Genomic DNA, 20,625 nt, shown 5'->3' on the forward strand with positions numbered 1-20,625 from the left:
ACCCCTGCCATACCCCTTTCCAAACCGTGAATATGTTCATTGTTACCACCAAATGATTACCCTTTGGCCTGATGTAATATGGCTAGTATTAGGTGTGCAAGAGAAAATTCTTTCCACGCTGCTTTCTTTAAATAGTTAAATGTCTTTGCCACCTATATTTTTATTTATTTTATTTATTTTAATTCCATTTATATCCCGCCCTTCTCCGAAGACTCAGGGCGGCTTACAAGCTTAGCAGTAGCCTTCATTCTATGTATATGCCTGCTTATTAGGGCTTTCACACACACCCCAAGCGGCATTATTACAAAGTCAGCTTATTGCCCCCAACAATCTGGGTCCTCATTTTACCTACCTCGGAAGGATGGAAGGCTGAGTCAACCTTGAGCCTGGTGGGATGCGAACCTGCACTAATTGCAGGCAGCTGGTGTTACTTAAGGAGGCATTAGCCCACTGCTCCACCAAGGCTCTATCTATATGCCTCTTATGTGCTTTTGTCTCTGCTCAAAAAAATTCCCCAAATTGTGAATTTCAATGAGAGGAAAGATACTTCAGCACCTGGTTCATTTACGTTGCTCTTCATTTCCTTTTTAAACTCTATAATATTTCTTTGTAAGATGGGGCTTGCTGGCAATTCTAAGCTATAGTTATTTATTTTATTTTTTTAATCCCATTTATATCCCGCCCTTCTCCGAAGACTCAGGGCGGCTTACAATTTAAAGCACAAATCAATGTGCTTAGCAATAGCCTTCATTCTATGTATATGCCTGCTTATTAGGGCTTCCCCCCAAGCGGCATTATTACAAAGTCAGCTTAATTGCCCCCAACAATCTGGGTCCTCGTTTTACCTACCTTGGAAGGATGGAAGGCTGAGTCAACCTTGAGCCTGGTGGGATGCGAACCTGCACTAATTGCAGGCAGCTGGTGTTACTTAAGGAGGCATTAGCTCACTGCTCCACCAAGGCTCTTTTTATTTATTTATTTATTTATTTATATGAACATTCCTGTGGACTGTTTAGTATCTATGGAGATTCTCGGTCATCCAGCTCACAGTTGTGCCAAAGGTACATTTTTCAAAAAGGCAACTGGACTTTTTTTTTGAGGAGGAAAAAGAAAAGGCTTTGCTTCTAATCCAAGAAGCTTCATCCTTTGAGATTCCGGTGGATAATTGACCCTAAGGGGGAAAAAATAGGCAAATGCCCTGAGCGCACTTTCTGGGATACCATATAAACAAGAGAAATAGATAAGAGAGGGCCTTGTTGAATTAGTTGGTCCAGTTCCAAGTTTCCAGTTTGTAGCCAATCTAGTTCCACAGAAAAGGTCAGAAGGGGCTGTCCACTTACAGCTGTGGTTTCTTTAAAAGATACACTGCCCCCATTATTGTTTTTGTTTTTTTTTTTAAAAGAATGACTCTTGTCAAACTTTCATTGAAAAAAGGACAGCCAGGATGGTGAGTTGTGAAATATTTAGCCTGATAAAAAGGCACACTGAAAGGTGACATTTTGTCCTCAGATAATCGGTAAAGCTCTCACGTGTTAAGGAATGAGAGCAGATCTAGAACCAGTGAATAGGATCATAATCATAATAGTAAAGTTGGAAGGTACCTTGGAGGTCATCTAGTCCAACCCCCTGCTTAGGCAGGAAACCCTATACCTTTTCAAACAAATGGCTGTCCAGTCTCTTCTTAAAAACTTCCAGTGTTGGAGCATTCACAGCTTCTGGAGGCAGGTTGTTCCACTGGTTAATTGTTCTAACTGTCAGGAAGTTTCTCCTTAGTTCTAGGTTGCTTCTCTCCTTGACTAGTTTCCATCCGTTGCTTCTTGTCCTGCCTTTGGGTGCTTTGGAGAATAGCTTGAGTCCCTCCTCTTTGTCGCAACCCCTGAGATATTAGAAGACTGCTATCATGTCACCCCTCACCCTTCTCTTCATTAAACTAGACATACCCAATTCCAGCAGCCGTTCCTTATACGTTTTAGCCGCCAGTCCCCTAATCATCTTTGTTGCTCTTCTCTGTACTCTTTCTAGAGTCTCGACATCTTTTTTACATCATGGTGACCAAAACTGGATGCAGTATTCCAGGTGTGGCCTTACCAAGGCATTGTAAACTGGTATTAGTACTTCACGTGATCTTGATTCTATCCCTCTGTTAATGCAGCCTAGCAGTGTGTTGGCTTTTTTGGCAGCTGCAGCACACTGCTGGCTCATATTTAAGTGATTGTCCACTAGGACTCCGAGATCCCTCTCACAGTTACTACTATTGAGCAAGGTACCCCCTATACTATACCTGTACATTTGGTTTTTCTTGCCTAAGTTGATTCAGGGAAATGTTTGAACGAACGTTAGGAGAAATATCCTTCCCAAATGAACTGACCAATGCTGAAACAAAAATTGCCTTAAGAGGTGATAGGCTGATTTTTTTTTTGCTATGTGTATTTAAACCTAAGTCCAAAAGACCATCTATCAAAAGTAAATAGATTTGGGGTCCTGCATTAGACAGGGATTAGCTGATCCTCCTAGTTCTGTACTTCTAAATACAGGTTAAATTTAGCTGTTGTAAATAATGGCTGCCAACAGACCGCTCTTAGTTCTTAAAAGTTGGTTTGAAAATGCTTTTTTCTGCATCTGATTCTGTGACTCATCTTGGAAGGCACTATTTAATGATAGTATTTCCAACCTCCCCTTTGTTAAAAAAAACACCCACAAACTGTAATGATTTAGAAGTTTAGAAACAGTAAATTAACAGTCTCACTATAAGCAGACAAAGAACCGTTGCAGCTCCAGAGCATTCTACTACTTAGGACAGTGATGGCGAACCTTTTAGAGACCGAGTGCCAAACTGCAACCCAAAACCCACATTTATTGCCGGGTGCCAGGTGGGACATGCCCCACTGGGTAGGCGTGGCTGTGGTGGACATGGCAGACTGGGTGGGTTTGGCCAATGTGGGCATGGTCACCTTGATGTTGCTCGTGGGGAGGGACGCCTGAGGGGGCCCGGCAGGGTTGGGGGAGATTCAGGGGGTGTCTGGCAGGTGGAGTGGTGGGCAGGAGGCTCGTCCTGCGGAGTGAGGCGAAGCAGGATGGGGGTGCCATTGCCACGGGGTAAGGTGAGGCAGGGGCTGGGACAGCTGCTGCCTGACACCATTGGCCCCTGCACGCAGAGGCCAGCGAATGCATGGGGGCTGATGGTGTCCGTCAGCAACCAGAGCCTGCTGTCTCCTTGACCGGTGCACTCTGGAGCTCCGCAGCCCACAGCCAGCAGTTCAGAGAAGCCGCCTCTGAGCTGGACAGCTGGCCGACAGCTGAGGAGGCGATGCAGTGGGTCATGCCCGGGAAAAGGAGAGCATGTGAGGCCAGGAGGGATGGGACGGGGGTGGTGGAGAGAAACCAGCTATGCCGGGATGCATCTGGCCACGTGGGACCTCGGGCAGTTGGTTGAAAAGGGATGGTTGCCATCTCCAGGGCATAACACGCGTGCCCACAAAGAGGGCTCTGGGTGCCGCCTCTGACACGCGTGCCACCACTGACTTAGGAGAAATACAGGATAATTTGAGTTATTTATGTATGCATTTTAGAAATGTACTGTACAGGTAGTCCTAAATTTACAACGGTTCATTTAGTGGCTGAAGTTACAATGGCACTGAAAAAAAGTGACTTCTGACCATTTTTCACATTTAGGACTATTGCAGCCTCCCCCTGGTCACGTGATCAAAATCCAGACACTCATATTTATGACCGTTGCAGTGTCCTGGGATCCCAGGATCACTTTTTGCAACCTTCTGACAGAGTCAGTGGGGAAGCCTGATTCCCTGAACAACCTGTTACTAACTGAACAGCTGCAGTGATTCACTTAATAACTGTGGCAAGAAAGGTAAAATGGGGCAAAGCTCACTTAACAACCGTCTCACTTAGCAACAGAAATTTTGGGCTCCATTGTGGTTGTAAGTCGAGGACTACCTGTATAAGGCCGCTCAGCGCTATATAAGGTAAAGGTTCCCCCGCACATGTGTGCTAGTCATTTCCGACTCTAGGGGCCGGTGCTCATCTCCGTTTCAAAGCCGAAGAGCCAGCGCTTGTCCGAGGACGTCTCCGTGGTCATGTGGCCGGCATGACTAGACGCCAAAGACGCACGGAACGCTGTTACCTTCCCACCGTAGTGGTCCCTATTTTTCTACTTGCATTTTTACGTGCTTTCAAACTGCTAGGTTGGCAGAAGCTGGGACGAGTAACAGGCGCTCACTCTGTTATGCGGCACTCGGGATTCGACCCACCAAACTGCCGACCTTCTGATCGACATGGTCAGCGTCCTAACCCACTGAGCCACCGCGTCCCTTCAGCACTATATGCAGTACTGTAAAACCAGTCATACAGTACTTTTTTTTTAAAGTTCCCTCCCCCTCAAACAGTGGAAGAAATAACCATGATTAAATGGCAAAAGAGACATCCCATAGGAGCTGCCACCCGTTCTAACCCAAGGACAGGTTTTCAAAGCATAGGAATCCAGCCAGGGTGGAGACCAGCCATCCGTGGGATGGTGTTCGAGAGGGCAGGTGCTGCGACAGACAAGGCAGATTTCCTAGACTCCACCATGTGACCTTGCTTAATTGACTCAGCCTTGGGCCATTAGACAGACAAGGAATTCCTACACATGCCAGTCCTATGATAACTTGTATATCTCTGAGCTCTGTTCTTCTCAACAACTTCTCTTGGTTTATCATTCGATTTCTGATTTGGTTTTCAAAGCTTTAACCAAGATTTTTTGTGTACACGGTAGAAAGTCCTTATCTAGGTCAAGGGGTCTTCAAACTTGGCCCTTTTATGACTTGTGGACTTCAACTCCCAGAATTCCTCAGCCAGCGTGCCTGGCTGAGGAATTCTGGGAGTTGAAGTCCACAAGTCATAAAAGGGCCAAGTTTGAAGACCCCTGATCTAGGTCATTCTCTTTGCTTAGCATTTGTATTTCTACTTTAACTGTCTTCTCTGTCTTATACATACTTTTTAAAAATTACCCAGTATTTCTGGTTCTGGTATTTCTACATTAGGCATTTTTTTCCCCTCACACATCTTATAATTTCTTTGCTAACGTCTTTTGATATAGTCTATTCGTAGACGCAGATCGTTGCTGATGTAGCTGCTAATTTCTGGGCCCATTCTTTAAAAATCCCCTCAAATATTTTAAATGTCATAACACTTTGTGTCATTTCACAAATCCCAGTGCTAACAAAAAGCAAAATGCAAGGTTTCACTTTTTTTCTTCCCTTTTCCTTTGCGGCCTGATACCTTCAGTTTCAATTTCTGTAATCATAAAGTCTCAAATCTCTTTTATTACTCAGGATGGACAAAGCAGTTTAGTTCCTACAAATGTTATTTATTTACTTATTATTTGTAAAATTTACTGGCCGCCCATCTTACCTCAGGATAACTCCAGGCGCCTTACAATCATAAAAGATAAAGATAAAGCTAACAGACATAAAAAATAAAATACTACAAAAAGCCAAAGTTAAAACACTGTTTATTTATATCATTATTTCCAAAACGTATTATTAAGGTCTTAATGTTTTAAATTTATGTGGACCCTTAATTCATTTCTGGGATCAAAGTCTTATTTAGTTTTCGTCATATATTCCAATTCTTTAAACACTTGAGCTTATGGTTGATTTTTCTTTTGTTCAAGAATGGAAGCTCTAGCACAGGGGTCTTCAAACTTGGCCTTTTTATGACTTGTGGACTTCAACTCCCAGAATTCCTCAGCCAGGCATGCTGGCTGAGGAATTCTGGGAGTTGAAGTCCACAAGTCATAGAAGAGCCACGTTTGAAGACCCCTGTTCTAGCACCACATAGCTTTTCTAACTCGCTGGCTCTGAAGATCTCTAATAACCCTAAAATGTTAAATAGTCAATTTCTGAAAGTCATTTCAAAATGAGTGAACCTGTTGTCCTTTAAAAGGCTCTATCACCGTTGTGAGCTGTTGTGGGTTTCCTCCTTCTCCTGGAACTCAAACTTATGGGAAATCGCCATCTTGCGGTCCACTTGCAAAGGGTAGCCATCTGAACCACAGAACAGAACAGAATAGAACAGAACAGAACAGAACAGAACAGAACAGAACAGAATAGAATAGAATAGAATAGAATAGGAAGGGAACTTAGAGGTCATCTAGTCCAGCCCCCTGCTCAAGCAGGAGAACCTATACCATCTCAGACAAATGAACGTCCAGTCTCTTCTTTAAAATCTCCAGTGATGGAGTGCCCACGATTTCTGGTGGCAAGCTGTTCCACTGGTTGATTGTCCTCACTATCAGGAAGTCTCTCCTTAATTCCAGGTTGTTTCTCTCTTTGATCAGTTTCCAACCATTGTTTCTCGCCCTTCCCTCTGGTGCTCTGGTGAACAACCTGACCCCTTCTGCCTTGTGGCAGCCCCTCAGATACTGGAACACTGCTATCATGTCTCCCCTATTTCTTCTTTTCTTTAGACTAGCCGAACCCAAGTCCCGCAGCCGTTCTTCGTATGTTTTAGTTTCCAGGCCTTGGATCATCTTAGTTGCTCTTCTCTGAATTTTTTCCAAACTCTCAGTATCTTTTTTGTGATAAGGTGACCAAAACTGGCCGCAGTATTCCAGGTGTGGCCTTATTAGGGTTTTATAAAGCGGTACTAATACTTCACGTGATCTTGATTCTGTGCCCCTGTTTATACAACCCAGGATGGTATTAGCCTTTTTGGTTGCTGCTGCACACTGCTGGCTCATAGCCAAGTGATCGTCCACTAGGACTCCAAGGTCCCTCTCACAGTTGCTGTTTTTAAGCCAGGTCTCACCTGGCTTAAAAGTAACTTCCTATCCTCTCCTTATCTGGAGAGGTTTTGTAGAACCAGTCTACTTGCCATGGTCATTATCTCTGACCATATGGAGACCTGCTAGTTTATCATGCTGTCCCAGAAGTTAAAGACGTTGTGATGTCTTTAACGCTCACCATTTCCTGCAGCCAATTTGGGTTTGGAAGCACAAATCTAAATCTTCTCATGGGAAGACGGTTGAGCAGGCATATACATAGAATGAAGGCTACTGCTAAGCTTGTAAGCCGCCCTGAGTCTTCGGAGAAGGGCAGGATATAAATGGAATTAAAATAAAATAAATAAATAAATAATATGATCTCCTTCTACCCATAAAATGCAAAAAAGGTGCAGAACACACTGAGAACAATAGAAGCTTAGCTTAAAAGAAGAGTACATGTTTCTGCTCTGTATGGTTATTGATAGCTACGTCTAATTGCTTTGGCAATCCCTATTCAAACCGGAAACCGGAGGATTTGCTGAATTAAGCTAAATCTCGGAAGCAGGTTTGAACTGGGTAGTGAATTATGCAGGGGAAGGAATATATATGCAAATTCTCTTTAATTTACGTAATTGGGGTGCACATTAACTTAAAACTTCAAGACACATATTACATAGATGCTCTTACATCCGGTGAGATTTGAGGAGCCGGAGGAATGCCTTTATAATGCACACCTCTGATTTAGATGATACTTGCATGGAGAATTAACTTGCTTCTTGTTTGTTTGGCACCTTGTTGACTTATAGGGTGAGGAAAACTTCAGAGTCCAGTTTTCCTGTTTTTGATTGTGTACATGACAACATGACAACACACCCACCCACTCACCCACCTACCCCCATTATGCTACGTTAATGCGTCAGACTCTTACTGTGTTCTGGTACTGAAAAGCATAACTCAGCCTCTGGGTAATCAGAATCATATACATTTAATTAATTTATTTAATTTATTATGGTTGGTCACATAATCATCTAGTTCAGACATGTCAAACTTGCGACGTCGCGCGACGTATCGGAACTTTTTCCCCATTGCCGGCAACGGGGTAGGCGCGGTTTCTTTGTGACGCATCTGGCCCACGGGCTGGCAGTTTGACACCCCTGATCTAGTTGTTTAGACTGGATTTGGCATTTTTATCTACCTATCCAGAGACTTGGAATAGACAGGTGTTGATTGTTGGTGTTATTATTTATGTTGTTGGTGCTTAACTGATCTCTTTTTTTTCCTGCTTCTCCATCCTTGTAGTTCACTTAAAGTTGCTTATGTCTGTACCTGCTACTTGTAGTTTGTCTGTTTTTCATTGTGGCTGTTGTCTTCCTTCTTCTGGCTTGTTGCAAGATCTCCACAGTCAGCATACATTCCTTTAAAATACTATCTGATCTCATCCTGTGTGAGGAAAAAGTACATCAAGGGTTGGTTTGAACCTAATAAGGGCTTGTCTTGTATGTTACTAATTTAACAACTGTACCGATTCACTTAACAAATATGGCAAGAAAAGTTGTAAAATGGGGCAAAATTCACTTAACAAACATCTCACTTAGCAACAAAAATTTGGGGCTCAATTGTGGTCGTAATTTGGTTTTACACTACACTACATTTGATTTTACTATGTTTTACAGGTAGTCCTTATTTAGCAACTGTTCGGTTTTGACGACTCCGTCATTAAGTCAAATGGTTGCTAAGTAAACATGTACGAGAGAGACTGCAAAGATCACTGGCTGCTGCCATTTTCTTCAGATAAAGTTCTCTCAGACAGTGTCCTATGCCTGACCCTTTTTTTTCTCCTATTTTTTCCCCCCAGACAGGGCAGAGGGATTACTTAAACAATCTGTCTCTTCCTCAGCTGTTTATTTCTCCGCCACATCCCTTCCCTAAAGTTCACAAACTCAACTGGGCAAACTAACGTAGGTGATTAGAACGGTGGCAGCTGGTAGCTTCGGCCTGAAACTGACCAGACTCTAATCTGTTTCACACTGACGTTGCAGTCAGTACAGGCATTGGGTGGGAAATGAATCCTTTATTACCATTTATTACTGTCATATGTGCAAAGGGTCCCTATCTGTGCCAGTTGCTAAACGAGGACCACCAGTATAATATGCTGCCCAGAGATCAGTCGAGCAGCAATTGGTTAAAAACGTTTTAACAAGTCAATAAATTGGGCTTGGGGGCTGAGGAGTCGTTACTTCCTCTGCTGTGCAAAACATCATCCGTGGTCTTGTTCTTCGTGCCCTCGTTAATTCCTCCGTGTGCTTTTTCCCCCTCTCCTTTCGTTGATAGTTTGATCTGGATATTGAACCCAAGATCTTCCACAAGGCAACTCGGCTGAGTAATGCCCACATTTTGTCGCCCAACGAAAGCCAAGAATTCTCCTTCGGCAGCGAGCCAGCCGCTAAAGGTATGCAGCCTCTCAGCGAGACTGTGTCCGAATTTGAGATGCTAGCCAAAGCAGGTAAAGCTACGTTGTTCTTACTTCCCGTCTTGTTCCGCCTGTATATCCCATAGTTCTCTTTTTTTTTCATTCTCCCCCTTGCATCAGTCACTTTTTTTTTGGCATGAGTTTTCCCATCCGTCCACCACTCACTCTTTGCTCCCCCACCCCCCAAAAAAGAAAAGAAAAATAAATAAATTTTAACTTGACTTCTAAACTGGCATGTGGGCTAATTTCTTGCCAGAGAAAGCTCCTCAGCTTGTGACTGCCTGTTGGATCTATATGATGCGGAACCTTTTCTGCTGCATTTGTTGATGGAGGGGCACATATGGAAGGCGGAACAGTATTGCAACAGAGAAAACGGCATAGCTTTGGATAGGAAAGCGATATTTGCCGGGAGGGGGGTGTCATTTGTGTCTGAGCTCCATTTATTAGTATCCTGAGAGCAGTCAGGGTGGAGAGGCAGGATACAAACTTTTCTTATAGGGACATATTTCTTTGCCTCCCTTTGTGCTGAAGCGTTCTTATTATGCACCTCAAATAAGAATTTGACAGAGGAAATAAAATGCTATGCCTCGCATTGAATACCGTACAGGTAGTCCTCAACTTACAGCAGTTCATTTAGTGACCATTTGAAGTTACAACAGCGCTGACCAAAGGGTCTTAACGATCACTTTTCACACTTACGACCATTGTCGCATCCCCATGGTCACGTCATTTACACTCGGATGCTTGACAATTGGTTCATTTTTATGACGGTCGCAGTGTCCCGGGGTCACACGATCCCCTTTTGCGACCTTCTTGGCAAGCAAAGGCAATGGGGAAGCCTGATTCACTTAACAGCCAGGTTACTAACTGAACAACTGCGGTGATTCACTTAAGAAATGTGGCAAGAAAAGTGGTAAAACGGGGCAAAACTCATTTAACGAATTTCTCACTTAAGTAATATAAATCTTGGGCTCAGTCGTGGTTGCCAGTCAAGGACTACCTATATACAAGTTGCTGAAAGGGGGTATGCGGCCGCGCGAGTCGTGATGGGGGTCTCCCGATACTCCCATGTAACACCTCTACTCCGCGAGCTGCATTGGCTTCCAGTTGCCCTTCGGGTGAGATTCAAGGTGCTGGTGATGACCTATAAAGCCCTAAATGGCGAGGGTCCGGGATATTTGAGGGAACACCTGCTGCCAGCATCAAGTTCCCTTCGTCCAGTGCGCTCCCACAGGGAGGGTCTCCTCAGGGTACCGCCGGTTAAAGACTGCCGGCGGGTAACACCCAGGGGTAGGGCCTTCTCAGTGGGTGCGCCTGCCCTGTGGAACCAGCTGCCTGCGGAGCTTAGGACTGCCCCCGACCTACGCTCATTCCGCCGGGACCTGAAGACCTGGCTCTTCGAGCTCTCTGGCCCAGGCTGAGAATATTTTTAATTTTAATTTTATGTGGGTTTAAATTTTCTCAGGGTTCTATTTAATCTCTTTTAATTTGTTTTAACGTTTCTATTGACTGTTTTTTAAATGCCCTGTAAACCGCCCTGAGTCCTTCGGGAAAGGGCGGTATATAAATCTAAATAAAATTAAATAAATAAATAAATAAATAAATAAATTATTTTCCAATACATGCTTGTAAAATTCTCAAATGCTGCTGGGTGACACAATGGATGTTTACAGCCTGGCCCAGTGGGGCTATTCTTACATTTCACTCTTTTTGTTAAGACCAGTCAAACCTGAAACTAGAAGTTTACATTCTTAACTGGTCTGAAAAGTTCTGGCTCATTGTATCTGAAACTTACATGAAATTGGTGCAGATCCCAGTTTGCATTTCTACTTAGAAGAAAAAGACAGAATCTTGGCTGTTTTTGCTCTGTCTTTCCCACCAGTGGAGTGCCAAAAATGCCGGGACTACAGCTCTCAACCAATTTGTCTGTTTGCCATGCTGAGATCTTGTCCAGTATATCCATAGGGTGAGGATTTCAGAACGGCCAATAGTAATCTGAGCTTGCAGAAGGAACCTAACAGTGCAAAATTAGCTCATGTGCATTATCTAGAGTGAAGCAGGATTCTTTAAAACAGGGGTCTTCAAACTTGGCCTTTTTATGACTTGTAGACTTCAACTCCCAGAATTCCTCAGTCAGGGCTGGCTGAGGAATTCTGGGAGTTGAAGTCCACAAGTAAAAAAAGGGCCAAGTTTGAAGACCCCTCCTTTAAAAGCTCGATTATCTATTTACTACAGTTATACCCCGCTATCCTGTTCAGAAAAAAAAAACATTGGAGTGGGCTTACTTTTTCAAAAATGCACACTGATGAAGCACAGAAATCAATCAACAAAACACAAAGAATTCAGCCTTTAAAAAAACGTTGCCTGTCCATGCAATTAGAGTGTGCGTTTTTGACATCACAATGCCAGCTCTGGTTTTCGGTATCATTTGAATTAACATTTCTAAACTGTTGTCTTTTATTTCTTGTATCCTGGCCTTCTAAAACAATTCTTTTGGGCTGTATTTGTAGTTTGGCCGCAGGAAGAATACATTGTGGAATATTCCTTTGAGTACGGATTCCTCCGCTTATCCCAAAGCACCCGTCAACGCCTGAGCATTCCTGTCATGGTGGTAACTCTGGGTAAATTTCTATTTTACCATTCCATTCTTAACCATTGCTAAGCCTCCAGAAGTTGTGGATACTGCCACACTGGAGGTTTTTAAGAAGAGATTGGGCCACCATTTGTCTGAAATGGTGTAGGCAAGTGTTTCTCAACCGTGGCAACTTGAAGATGGGTGGAATTCAACTTCCTGAGTTCCCCAGCCAGTTTTGCTGCCAGCTGTGCTGGCTGGGGAATTTTGGGAGTTGAAGTCCGTCCGTCTTCAAACTGCCAAGATTGAGAAACATCGGTAGGGTTTCCTGCCTGAGCAGGGGGTTGGACTAGAAAACCTCCAAGGTCCCTTCCAAACTGTTCTTCTCTTAAGCAACTTGTAAGCTTTGAAACCAAGATGGAAGGGTTATCAAACTAATAATCAGACTGCCACAGTATAATATTTTGTTTGACTATTGCTGCAGGTATGTATACCTGCTGCCAGCAAGCACTCACTGCGAGTGAAAAGAAATGAAAATGAAATGTCTCGGCGGCAGGAGATTCATCTTTTAAAACAGGGAGCTTCTGCAGGAGTGAGGGTGTGCTCAAAATATCACTTCCCCTAGCCTTAAGAATCGTTTCTGTATTTTAAAACGAATGTTATTTCAGTTTAAACATTTGGCTTACTAATTTAGTTAATGCTCCTTGAATATCTGGGGACACAGCATTTGCAAGTGATTTTTTTTTGTTGCATTTCATTGCTCCCAAACTTACAGAGAAATTGTGAATTTCCATACCGTTAAAATAGCTGATGGATAGTTGATCTAAGAAGGAGCCCAAATTAAAAATAGGAATCCTGATTCTATGGCACAGGAGGCCCACCAGGCTACTGAATGGAGGAGGCCAGCATTTTCTTCTTTAGCCACGGGGTTCCCCAACATGGTAGCCAAGAATGCCCCCCCCACACACATATATGTACACCTCCGGAACCCACCAGTGTTCTTAGCCCAGGGGCAGGCAACCTCGGCTCTTTTATGACTCTTGGACTTCAACTCCCAGAATTCCTGAGCCAGCCATGCTGTGGGGAAAGGGAGAGGTTTCCAAGCTGAGCCATGCTGGCTCAAGAATTCTGGGAGGTGAAGTCCACGAGTCATAAAAGAGCCAAGGTTGCCTACCCTTGTCCTGGCCAATATTTTATCTAAATGTTCTTTTTTTCCTTAAAGAAACAGAAAGCTGGCATGCTACTAAACAAAGCACTAGCCTCCAACATCATTTTTAGAATATCTCTAGGCCCCAAACAATCCCATAAATGTCCTTAAAAGGTAAAGTTTCCCCCGCACGTGCGTGCTAGTCGTTTCCAACTCTAGGGGCCGGTGCTCATCTCCGTTTCAGAGCCGAAGAGCCAGCGCTTGTCCGAGGACGTCTCCGTGGTCATGTGGCCGGCATGACTAGACGCCAAAGGCGCATGGAACGCTGTTACCTTCCCACCGTCGTGGTCCCTATTTTTCTACTTGCATTTTTACCTGCTTTCGAACTGCTAGGTTGGCAGAAGCTGGGACGAGTAACAGGCGCTCACTCTGTTATGCGGCACTCGGGATTCGACCCGCCAAACTGCCGACCTTCTGATCGACAAGCTCAGCGTCCCTTTTAAATGTCCTTAGCCAATAAGAAATGGGTTTTATTTTCTTTTGAAGCGTGTCCCCAATTATTCTCCTGGGATCCATAACTTTTAAAGTTTCCGTGGGCCCACTAGCCCAAAAAACATTTGAGGCAACAGTTAGGATTAGTTAATTAATTAGTTAATCCTTCAGGTTAAATAACAAAGGCAAACTTTGCTGCAGGTTTTTAATCCTAATAGAGTTTTCCCAAGGAAGGAAGGGAAGATAAAATTCTTTCCAGTTTGTATGGATATCAGACTTTCTAGGACCCAGGGAAGAGTCCATCATCAGACTTCCGTTTTATTTCAGATGTGCTCAAAGACTCATCCAAGTTCCTTGGAAAACGATTTTTCCTGACATTCAGTTTCCATTTTGGATAAGCCTGGCCATTGCTACCTTGTTCAGACTTAACTCTTTGAAACCAAACCTTTTTCTCTAAGACCCAGACCCACCCATGTCTTATTTATTAGACCCTTCACTCTTATGTATTTAATAATACCATAAGGATTATAATATTTTAAACATACATTTTTAGTGCCAGTTTCTGCCTTGAAAATGTTGGCTAACACATTTCAGACAGTCTGCAAATTGACCCCCCCTCCCTCCCTTCCTGAAAGGTGGAGGCTTTTTCCTTCTTCTAGTCTTTTCTCCCTATTTTGGGAATTGTAGTCTGCACATTTTAAAAAGTTGCTGTGGTTGAGGAACACTGTGTTAGACTTTTTGCATTTGTGTGTGTGTGTGTGTGTGTGTGTGTGTGTGTGTGTGTGTGAGAGAGAGAGAGAGAGAGAGAGAGAGAGAGAGAGAGAGAGAGAGAGAGAGAGAGAGAGAGAGAGAGAGATTGGTTCTGCCTGTTGGTCTTTTCTGCTGTAATTTAACTTTGTCTGCCTTAATTCTTTTTACAGATCCCACACGGGACCAGTGCTTTGGAGACAGATTCAGCCGTCTTTTATTGGATGAATTCCTAGGATATGACGACATTCTCATGTCCAGTGTGAAAGCCTTGGCTGAAAATGAAGAGAATAAAGGTTCGCAAAATAGGCATGAGGGATGAAGTGTTAGGACAAACCTCTCTGACATGCTATATTGTTTTAGATTGCTGTGCTCTCTTGGCTGCTGCACGCGTTGCGGTGTTTTACACTATATTTTGTATTGTTTTCGCCTGCTATAAGCCAGCCTGAATCCCTCAGTAGATGGGCAGGTCTAGGAATTGAAGAAACAAGTTAAGCCATCTCCCAGAAAATAAAAACGGGCGACGGCTTGACATTTGGCTGTTTGAAATGAGAGATGGTCTTGATCCAGTTGTTGTTGTTGTTGTTGTTGTTATTATTAATTAGATTTCTATACCGCCCTATTCCCGAAGGACTCAGGGCGGTTTACAGGGCAAAATAAAAACAGTTAAAACAGTACAAAAATTAAGATAACGTTAAAATTAAAATAGGATTAAATAACAATAGCCCAAATTTAAAATTTGAATTTAAAACCCCTCAGTCCAGGCCAGATAAATCAAACAACCAGGTTTTTAGGTCCTGGCGAAACGAATGAAGGTCGGGGGCGGTCCGGAGTTCCACAGGCAGGTCGTTCCACAGGGCAGGCGCGCCCACAGAGAACGCCCTCCCCCTGGGGATCACCTGCCGGCACTCACTGTCCTGGTTCCAACAGAGGAAACTCTTTAAAGAACTTTGAGGCATTGTTTACCTTAAAGAATCTTTATTCGAGTAGCATAAAATCGGCACTAACATAAAGCCAAAATTAAATTCCCCTCCCCTGGACACCTAGTATCAAGGCACAATTCCCTTCTCTAATTAACAGTCATAGATCACATTCCCCAATTAGCTTGAAGCTCCGGGCTTCCTCTCAGCTCTCCAGCCCGCCAATTCTTGCACTGGGCTCAATAACCTTGATTCTCACGCTAAGTTTAGTGTTATGTCTAGCTGGACTCTCATTCACATTCCCCCCCCCCAGCATTCTCTAACCTTAAAGGCGAAAGGAAAAAGATGGCTACATTTCCACCTGTTGTCAAAGCAAAAACATCCGATGTTAGCAGCTTTGACGCCTCGACTTAAAACCACTTGTTTAATGACAACAGCCCTGAGGAAAGTGACTTACAACTGGTTCTTACACTTACGGCCATCATAACATGGCTGTGTGATCAAAATTCAGGTGCTTGGCAATTGGCACGCATTTATGACAGTTGCAGGATCCCTGGGTCACATGATCACCGTTTGTGACTTTCCCAGCCAGCTTTCCAGCAAGCAAACTCAATAGGGGAAACCAGATTCACTTTAACAATCATTTGATTCCCGTAACGATTGCGGCGGGGGAAAAAAATTGCAAAATCGGATACGACTCATTTAATATTGCCTTGCTTAGCCATGAAAATTCTGGTCACAATTGTAATCGCAAAGTCAGGGACTACCTGTATACAATATCGCTGGGATGGCTGTGTATTTGTACAACGATATTCCACTGCTTCAATTTGCAAAATCTGTGGCTGAGGCCCCCCCTTTTTTTCTTCTTTATGACAATATCATAGAATTAGAAGGAGCCACTGAGTCCCACTCCCTGCTCTGTATAGGAAGCTGAATTAAAGCTGTAGTAATGGGTAGCTGAACAGCATTTGCTTAAGGATTATGAGTGCAATTATCTTCTTCCTATTCATAATTTACTCATTGTTTGCAGACACGAAAGCCTTAGCCACGCTTTCTGGAATGTTCTTCTGCTTGGGCCTTGGATGGGGATTTGTGCATAGAAAATACTCAGTTAGATTATTATACTCTCTTGTACAAGGGGACTGCTTTGAAGCCTGTTCAGACCTTTCCAGATAGAAGGGCAAAGTTGCAAACTGGTTAGAAACTGGCCATTAGGAAAATTAGACAGTTGCTGTGTCAGCTGCTTTGACTGGCAGCCTGTTTCTAGACAAAAAAAAAATGGAAACTTGGGGCGTTCATTTTAAAGCCTTGAAAGTTTGCCCCTTTGATATTGCTCTTTGGTGATTTTTTGGAGGACCTCCAAACCCTCCCCCACCATGAAACTAAGGCTTTGGGGCATCAGTAATGGAATAACATCTTTTACATCCCAGTTTTTAAATTCCTAATTGCTATGGCTGCGGGGGGAAAAAACGGAAATCACAAGAGCCAAAATAGCGTTTGAAAAATAATCTCAGCGGTAGAAGAAACTGCATGAGTTACCGTATCTTTTGTGGCTGGTAAATGAAATGCGAATGCAAAGTTAGCAAAATGAGACTTGGGGCTTGTGGAACATGCCCCAAGAGGTTTACCTGGCATTTGTTTAGGCTGCAACACTCACGCCCCCCCCCCCAAATGTTGAGTGGCTTTTGGGAAGAGTGATTGGCGGTTGACTGATGGGATTTTGAAGTACAGGTCGTCCTCAGCCTACTACCACACAATTGAGCCCAAAATTTCTGTTGCTAAGTGGAACATTTGTTAAGTGAATTTTGCCCTATCTTACGACCTTTCTTGCCCCAGTTGTTAAAGTGAACCACTGCACTTGTTAAAAGTAATGACACGGTTGCTAAGTGAATCTGGCTTCCCCATTGACTTCGTTGGTCTGAAGGCAAAAGGGGGATCACGTGACCCCAGGACCCTGCAGCCGTCATGAAGACGGATCAGTTGCCGAGCATTCGAATTTTGAACATGCGACCGTGGAGATGCTGCAACGGTTGTAAGCCTGAAAAATGGCGATAAGTCCCTTTTTTCCAATGCCATTGTAACTTTGAACAGTCACTAAATGAACTGCTGTAAGTCGAGGGATACCTGTATGGTTCCCCCCCCCCTTTTTTTTTTGTTTATCACGCTGAAGAGCAACTGACTATTTGGAATGTGTGTGTCTTTGAGTCAGACCTGACTCCTGGCGAATACAGGACAAGGCCAGGCTGTTTTCTAGGAAGCAGTTTTGATAGTGATTTGCCGCTGTCTCCGGAGGATTGAGAAGGAAAGAAGGAGTGGTTCAAGGTCACCCAGCTGGTTTCCAGGCCTCAGCAGGATTAGAACTGATATTCCTGACTCCTACACCAGCCTCTTTAACCATTAGACCAAACCAGCTCTATTTTATTATTTTTATACATCTAAATACATTGGTCACCACAATGTAAAAAAGATGTTGAGACTCAAGAACAGGGGTGTCAAACTCAATTTCATTGAGGGCCGCATCAGCATTGCGGTTGCCCTCAGGGGGCCGGGTGGGCGTGGCCAGGGTGGGCGTGGCCTACTAGGTGGGCGTGGCTAAAGTGCATATGACCTACTGGGTGGGCGTGGCCAGTTCTACATCGTTCACATCAAGGGTGCCTATGGAGGCCTGGGCAGGAGTGGGACAGATCGGAGGGTCTCTGGCAGAAGGAGGGTCTCTGGGCCAGGGCCAAGGCAGTGGGGGCCGTTCCCTCACTGCTTCCAGGATGGCTTCGCGGGCCACATGAAACCACTTCGCGGGCCGGATCTGGCCCCCGGGCCTTGTGTTTGACATGTCTGCTCTAGAAAGAGTCCAGAGAAGAGCAACAAAGATGATTGGGGGACCGGAGGCTAAAACATATAAGGAACGGTTGCTGGAATTGGCTATGTCTAGTTTAATGAAGAGAAGGACGAGGGGGGGGGACATGATAGCAGTGTTCCAGTATTTCAGGGGTTACCACAAAGAAGAGGGAGTCAAGCTATTTTCCAAAGCGCCCGAAGGCAAGAGAAGCAGCAACGGATGGAAACTAGTCAAGGAGAGAAGCAACCTAGAACTAAGGAGAAACTTTCTGACAGAACAATTAACCAGTGGAACAACCTGCCTCCAGAAGCGGTGAATGCTCCAACACTGGAAGTTTTTAAGAGGAGACTGGACAGCCGTTTGTCTGAAATGGTATAGCGTTCCCTGCCTGAGCAGGGGGTTGGACTAGATGACCTCCAAGGTCCCTTCCAACTTTATTATCACTATATATGTATTTGAATAGAAGAGAATATATGTAGCCTAATATTGAACTGTTGGGTTTGAGATGTTTCTGAGTTTGGTTGACTTCCTGCAGATGTTTCATTATCAGGCTAGGTAACGTCATCAGTGCAAGGGAGAATGGAGCTTGCTGATTGTTTACATAGGTTACCCTGGGCTCCTCCTTCATCAGTTTCTTGATTAGGGTGTTAATTCTTCCCTGACTATTCAACCTGGTGCTATGTCCTGCTACTCTGGCTGTTGGCTGCTGGGGAAAATGTGCTCTGGACGGTTTCCTTCCTTCCTAGTTTTTTAGTCATTCTTTTTAAAGAGTCTATGGATCAGGTTTATCTCTTATCAGGTTATAGGGAAAGAGGTAATTGTGGTGCTGTGTGTGTGTGTGTGTGTGTGTGTGTGTGTGTGTGTGTGTGTAGGGAGGACATGGATGAATTTGTTTGAATATGCGGTATATATGTGTGTGTACATATTTGTGTGTATATTTGGAGACTGTATTCTGATGATAATACACAATATGTGGTGCACCATATTGTTGATTTGGGATTAGTGGGTGATGAGTAGAGGCATCCATGAAGGGGAGGGTGAAAAAAGTAAAGGGGGCGGCCACAACCACCTATGCAAAGCCAAGTGTGGGATGCATGTGAAAAAAGGGGCAAGGCTTTTTTTTTTTTGCCTCCCCCTCCTTGCGCACACTTGGAGGATTTTATATTGGATTCTGTAATTACAGGTAGTCCTCAACTTATAACCGTAACTCAGTCCGCAATTTTGCTTGTACGTTGCGATGAATGTAAGGCAGGTTATCATGTGATTGTGCCTAATTTTATGACCTCCTTTTGCGGCAGTCATTAAATGAACAAAACGTTTGTAAAGCTAAATACCTAGCCATAAGTTGAGGACTACTGTTTTGTAAACTTCACAGGATCTTGGGAGTTTGTGGGTGTACATACACAAATGATATTAAAATTCCTCTAAAATAGTACAGTAAATGTCCCACACCCTTTCTGGCTTTGCGGACCAGTGGGGGGCTGGGGGGGGGAAGTGGGGATCTTTCTGGCAAGCAAGGATATGTGCAGCATACGTGCATGTGGGGATGCATGCGCGTGCTCGGACTCCGTTTCCGCGCCCCTCTTGCAAACAGTTCACGGCCCGTTAGAGAGCCATGGCCCAGAGGTTGGGGGGGGACCCCTGATGTAGAGCACTGTTGAATGATCAAATACCTCCATTCCTCACGTTATTTTCCCCCCACCTTTTTGTTACTGGCGCGACAGGTTTCCTTCGCAATGTAGTCTCTGGAGAACACTATCGTTTCATCAGCATGTGGATGGCCAGGACGTCCTACGTAGCGGCCTTCGTTATCATGGTGATCTTTGTGAGTGTTTTCCCTCTGTTCCTTTATTCAGCCTGAATTGGCGTTTTTGATACCCCGGGATTTTCAACCAATATGGGAGACACCAGAAAGTTGGGTTGTGTTTTACGGGCTACATTCCAGCCATGGCCTTGCTCAAGGCAGCTTTGCCATGGTTACAAAATGGCTCCAGGTAGTCCTCAACTTACAACTGTTTAAGCAAATGTTCAGGGACAGTGGCAGTGAAAAAAGTGACTTAGAACTGGTCCTTGCACTTGTGACCGTTGCAGCATCCCCAGGGTCACCTGATCAGAATTTAGGTGCGAGGCAGTCAGCATGTATTTACGATGGTTGCAATGCCCTGGGATCCTATGATCGCCACTTGCAGTTTTCTTGGCCAGTTTCCCCACAAGCAGAGTCAATGGAGGAAGCCAGATTGGCTTGAAACCCGCACGATTCATTTAACAATGGCAGTGATTTGCTTAATAACCGTTGCAGGAAGGTCATGAAATTGGGTTAACCTCGCTTAACAACTGCCTTGCTCAGCAACAGAAATTCTGATCCCAATTGTGGTTGCAAGTCAAGGACTGCATGTACAGGCGGTCCCTGGGTTAGGAGCTAGTTCCATTCCTAACTCTGTCTTTGACTTGAATAACAGAATGACACAGTTGGAAAGGACCTTGGTGGGTCTTCTAATCCAGGGGTCCCCAACCCCCGGGCCGTGGACCAGTACTGATCCACGGCATGCCAGCAACCAGTCCGCCCAAACAAGCAAAGCCCCATCTGCTGTATGCAGGAAGCACACAAAACCACACACCCTCTGGTCCGGGGCAAAACCTCTCTCCACAGAACCTGTCCCTGGTGCCCAAAAGGTTGTGGA

The 20,625-nt window shown here is 44.3% G+C and overlaps 1 protein-coding gene across 2 annotated transcripts in view; it reads left to right on the plus strand.

Annotated features, from left to right (window-relative positions):
• The window catches only part of TMEM259 (transmembrane protein 259), a 39,061-nt gene that overhangs the window by 6,830 nt on the left and 11,606 nt on the right, over positions 1 to 20,625 (plus strand). Inside the window, exons 3-6 of one of the 2 annotated variants that reach the window (XM_081313788.1) lie at positions 9,092 to 9,209; positions 11,741 to 11,851; positions 14,362 to 14,484; positions 19,669 to 19,769. In XM_081313788.1, the coding sequence (XP_081169914.1) occupies positions 9,092 to 9,209; positions 11,741 to 11,851; positions 14,362 to 14,484; positions 19,669 to 19,769 (453 nt within the window). Of the gene's footprint in view, positions 1 to 9,091; positions 9,264 to 11,740; positions 11,852 to 14,361; positions 14,485 to 19,668; positions 19,770 to 20,625 lie in introns of both variants that reach the window. The other variant, XM_081313787.1, reaches the window with a different exon arrangement.

Source organism: Vipera berus (genome assembly GCF_964194415.1).
Source record: "Vipera berus genome assembly, chromosome: 1".
In the NCBI taxonomy this organism is placed as follows: Eukaryota; Metazoa; Chordata; class Lepidosauria; order Squamata; family Viperidae; genus Vipera; species Vipera berus.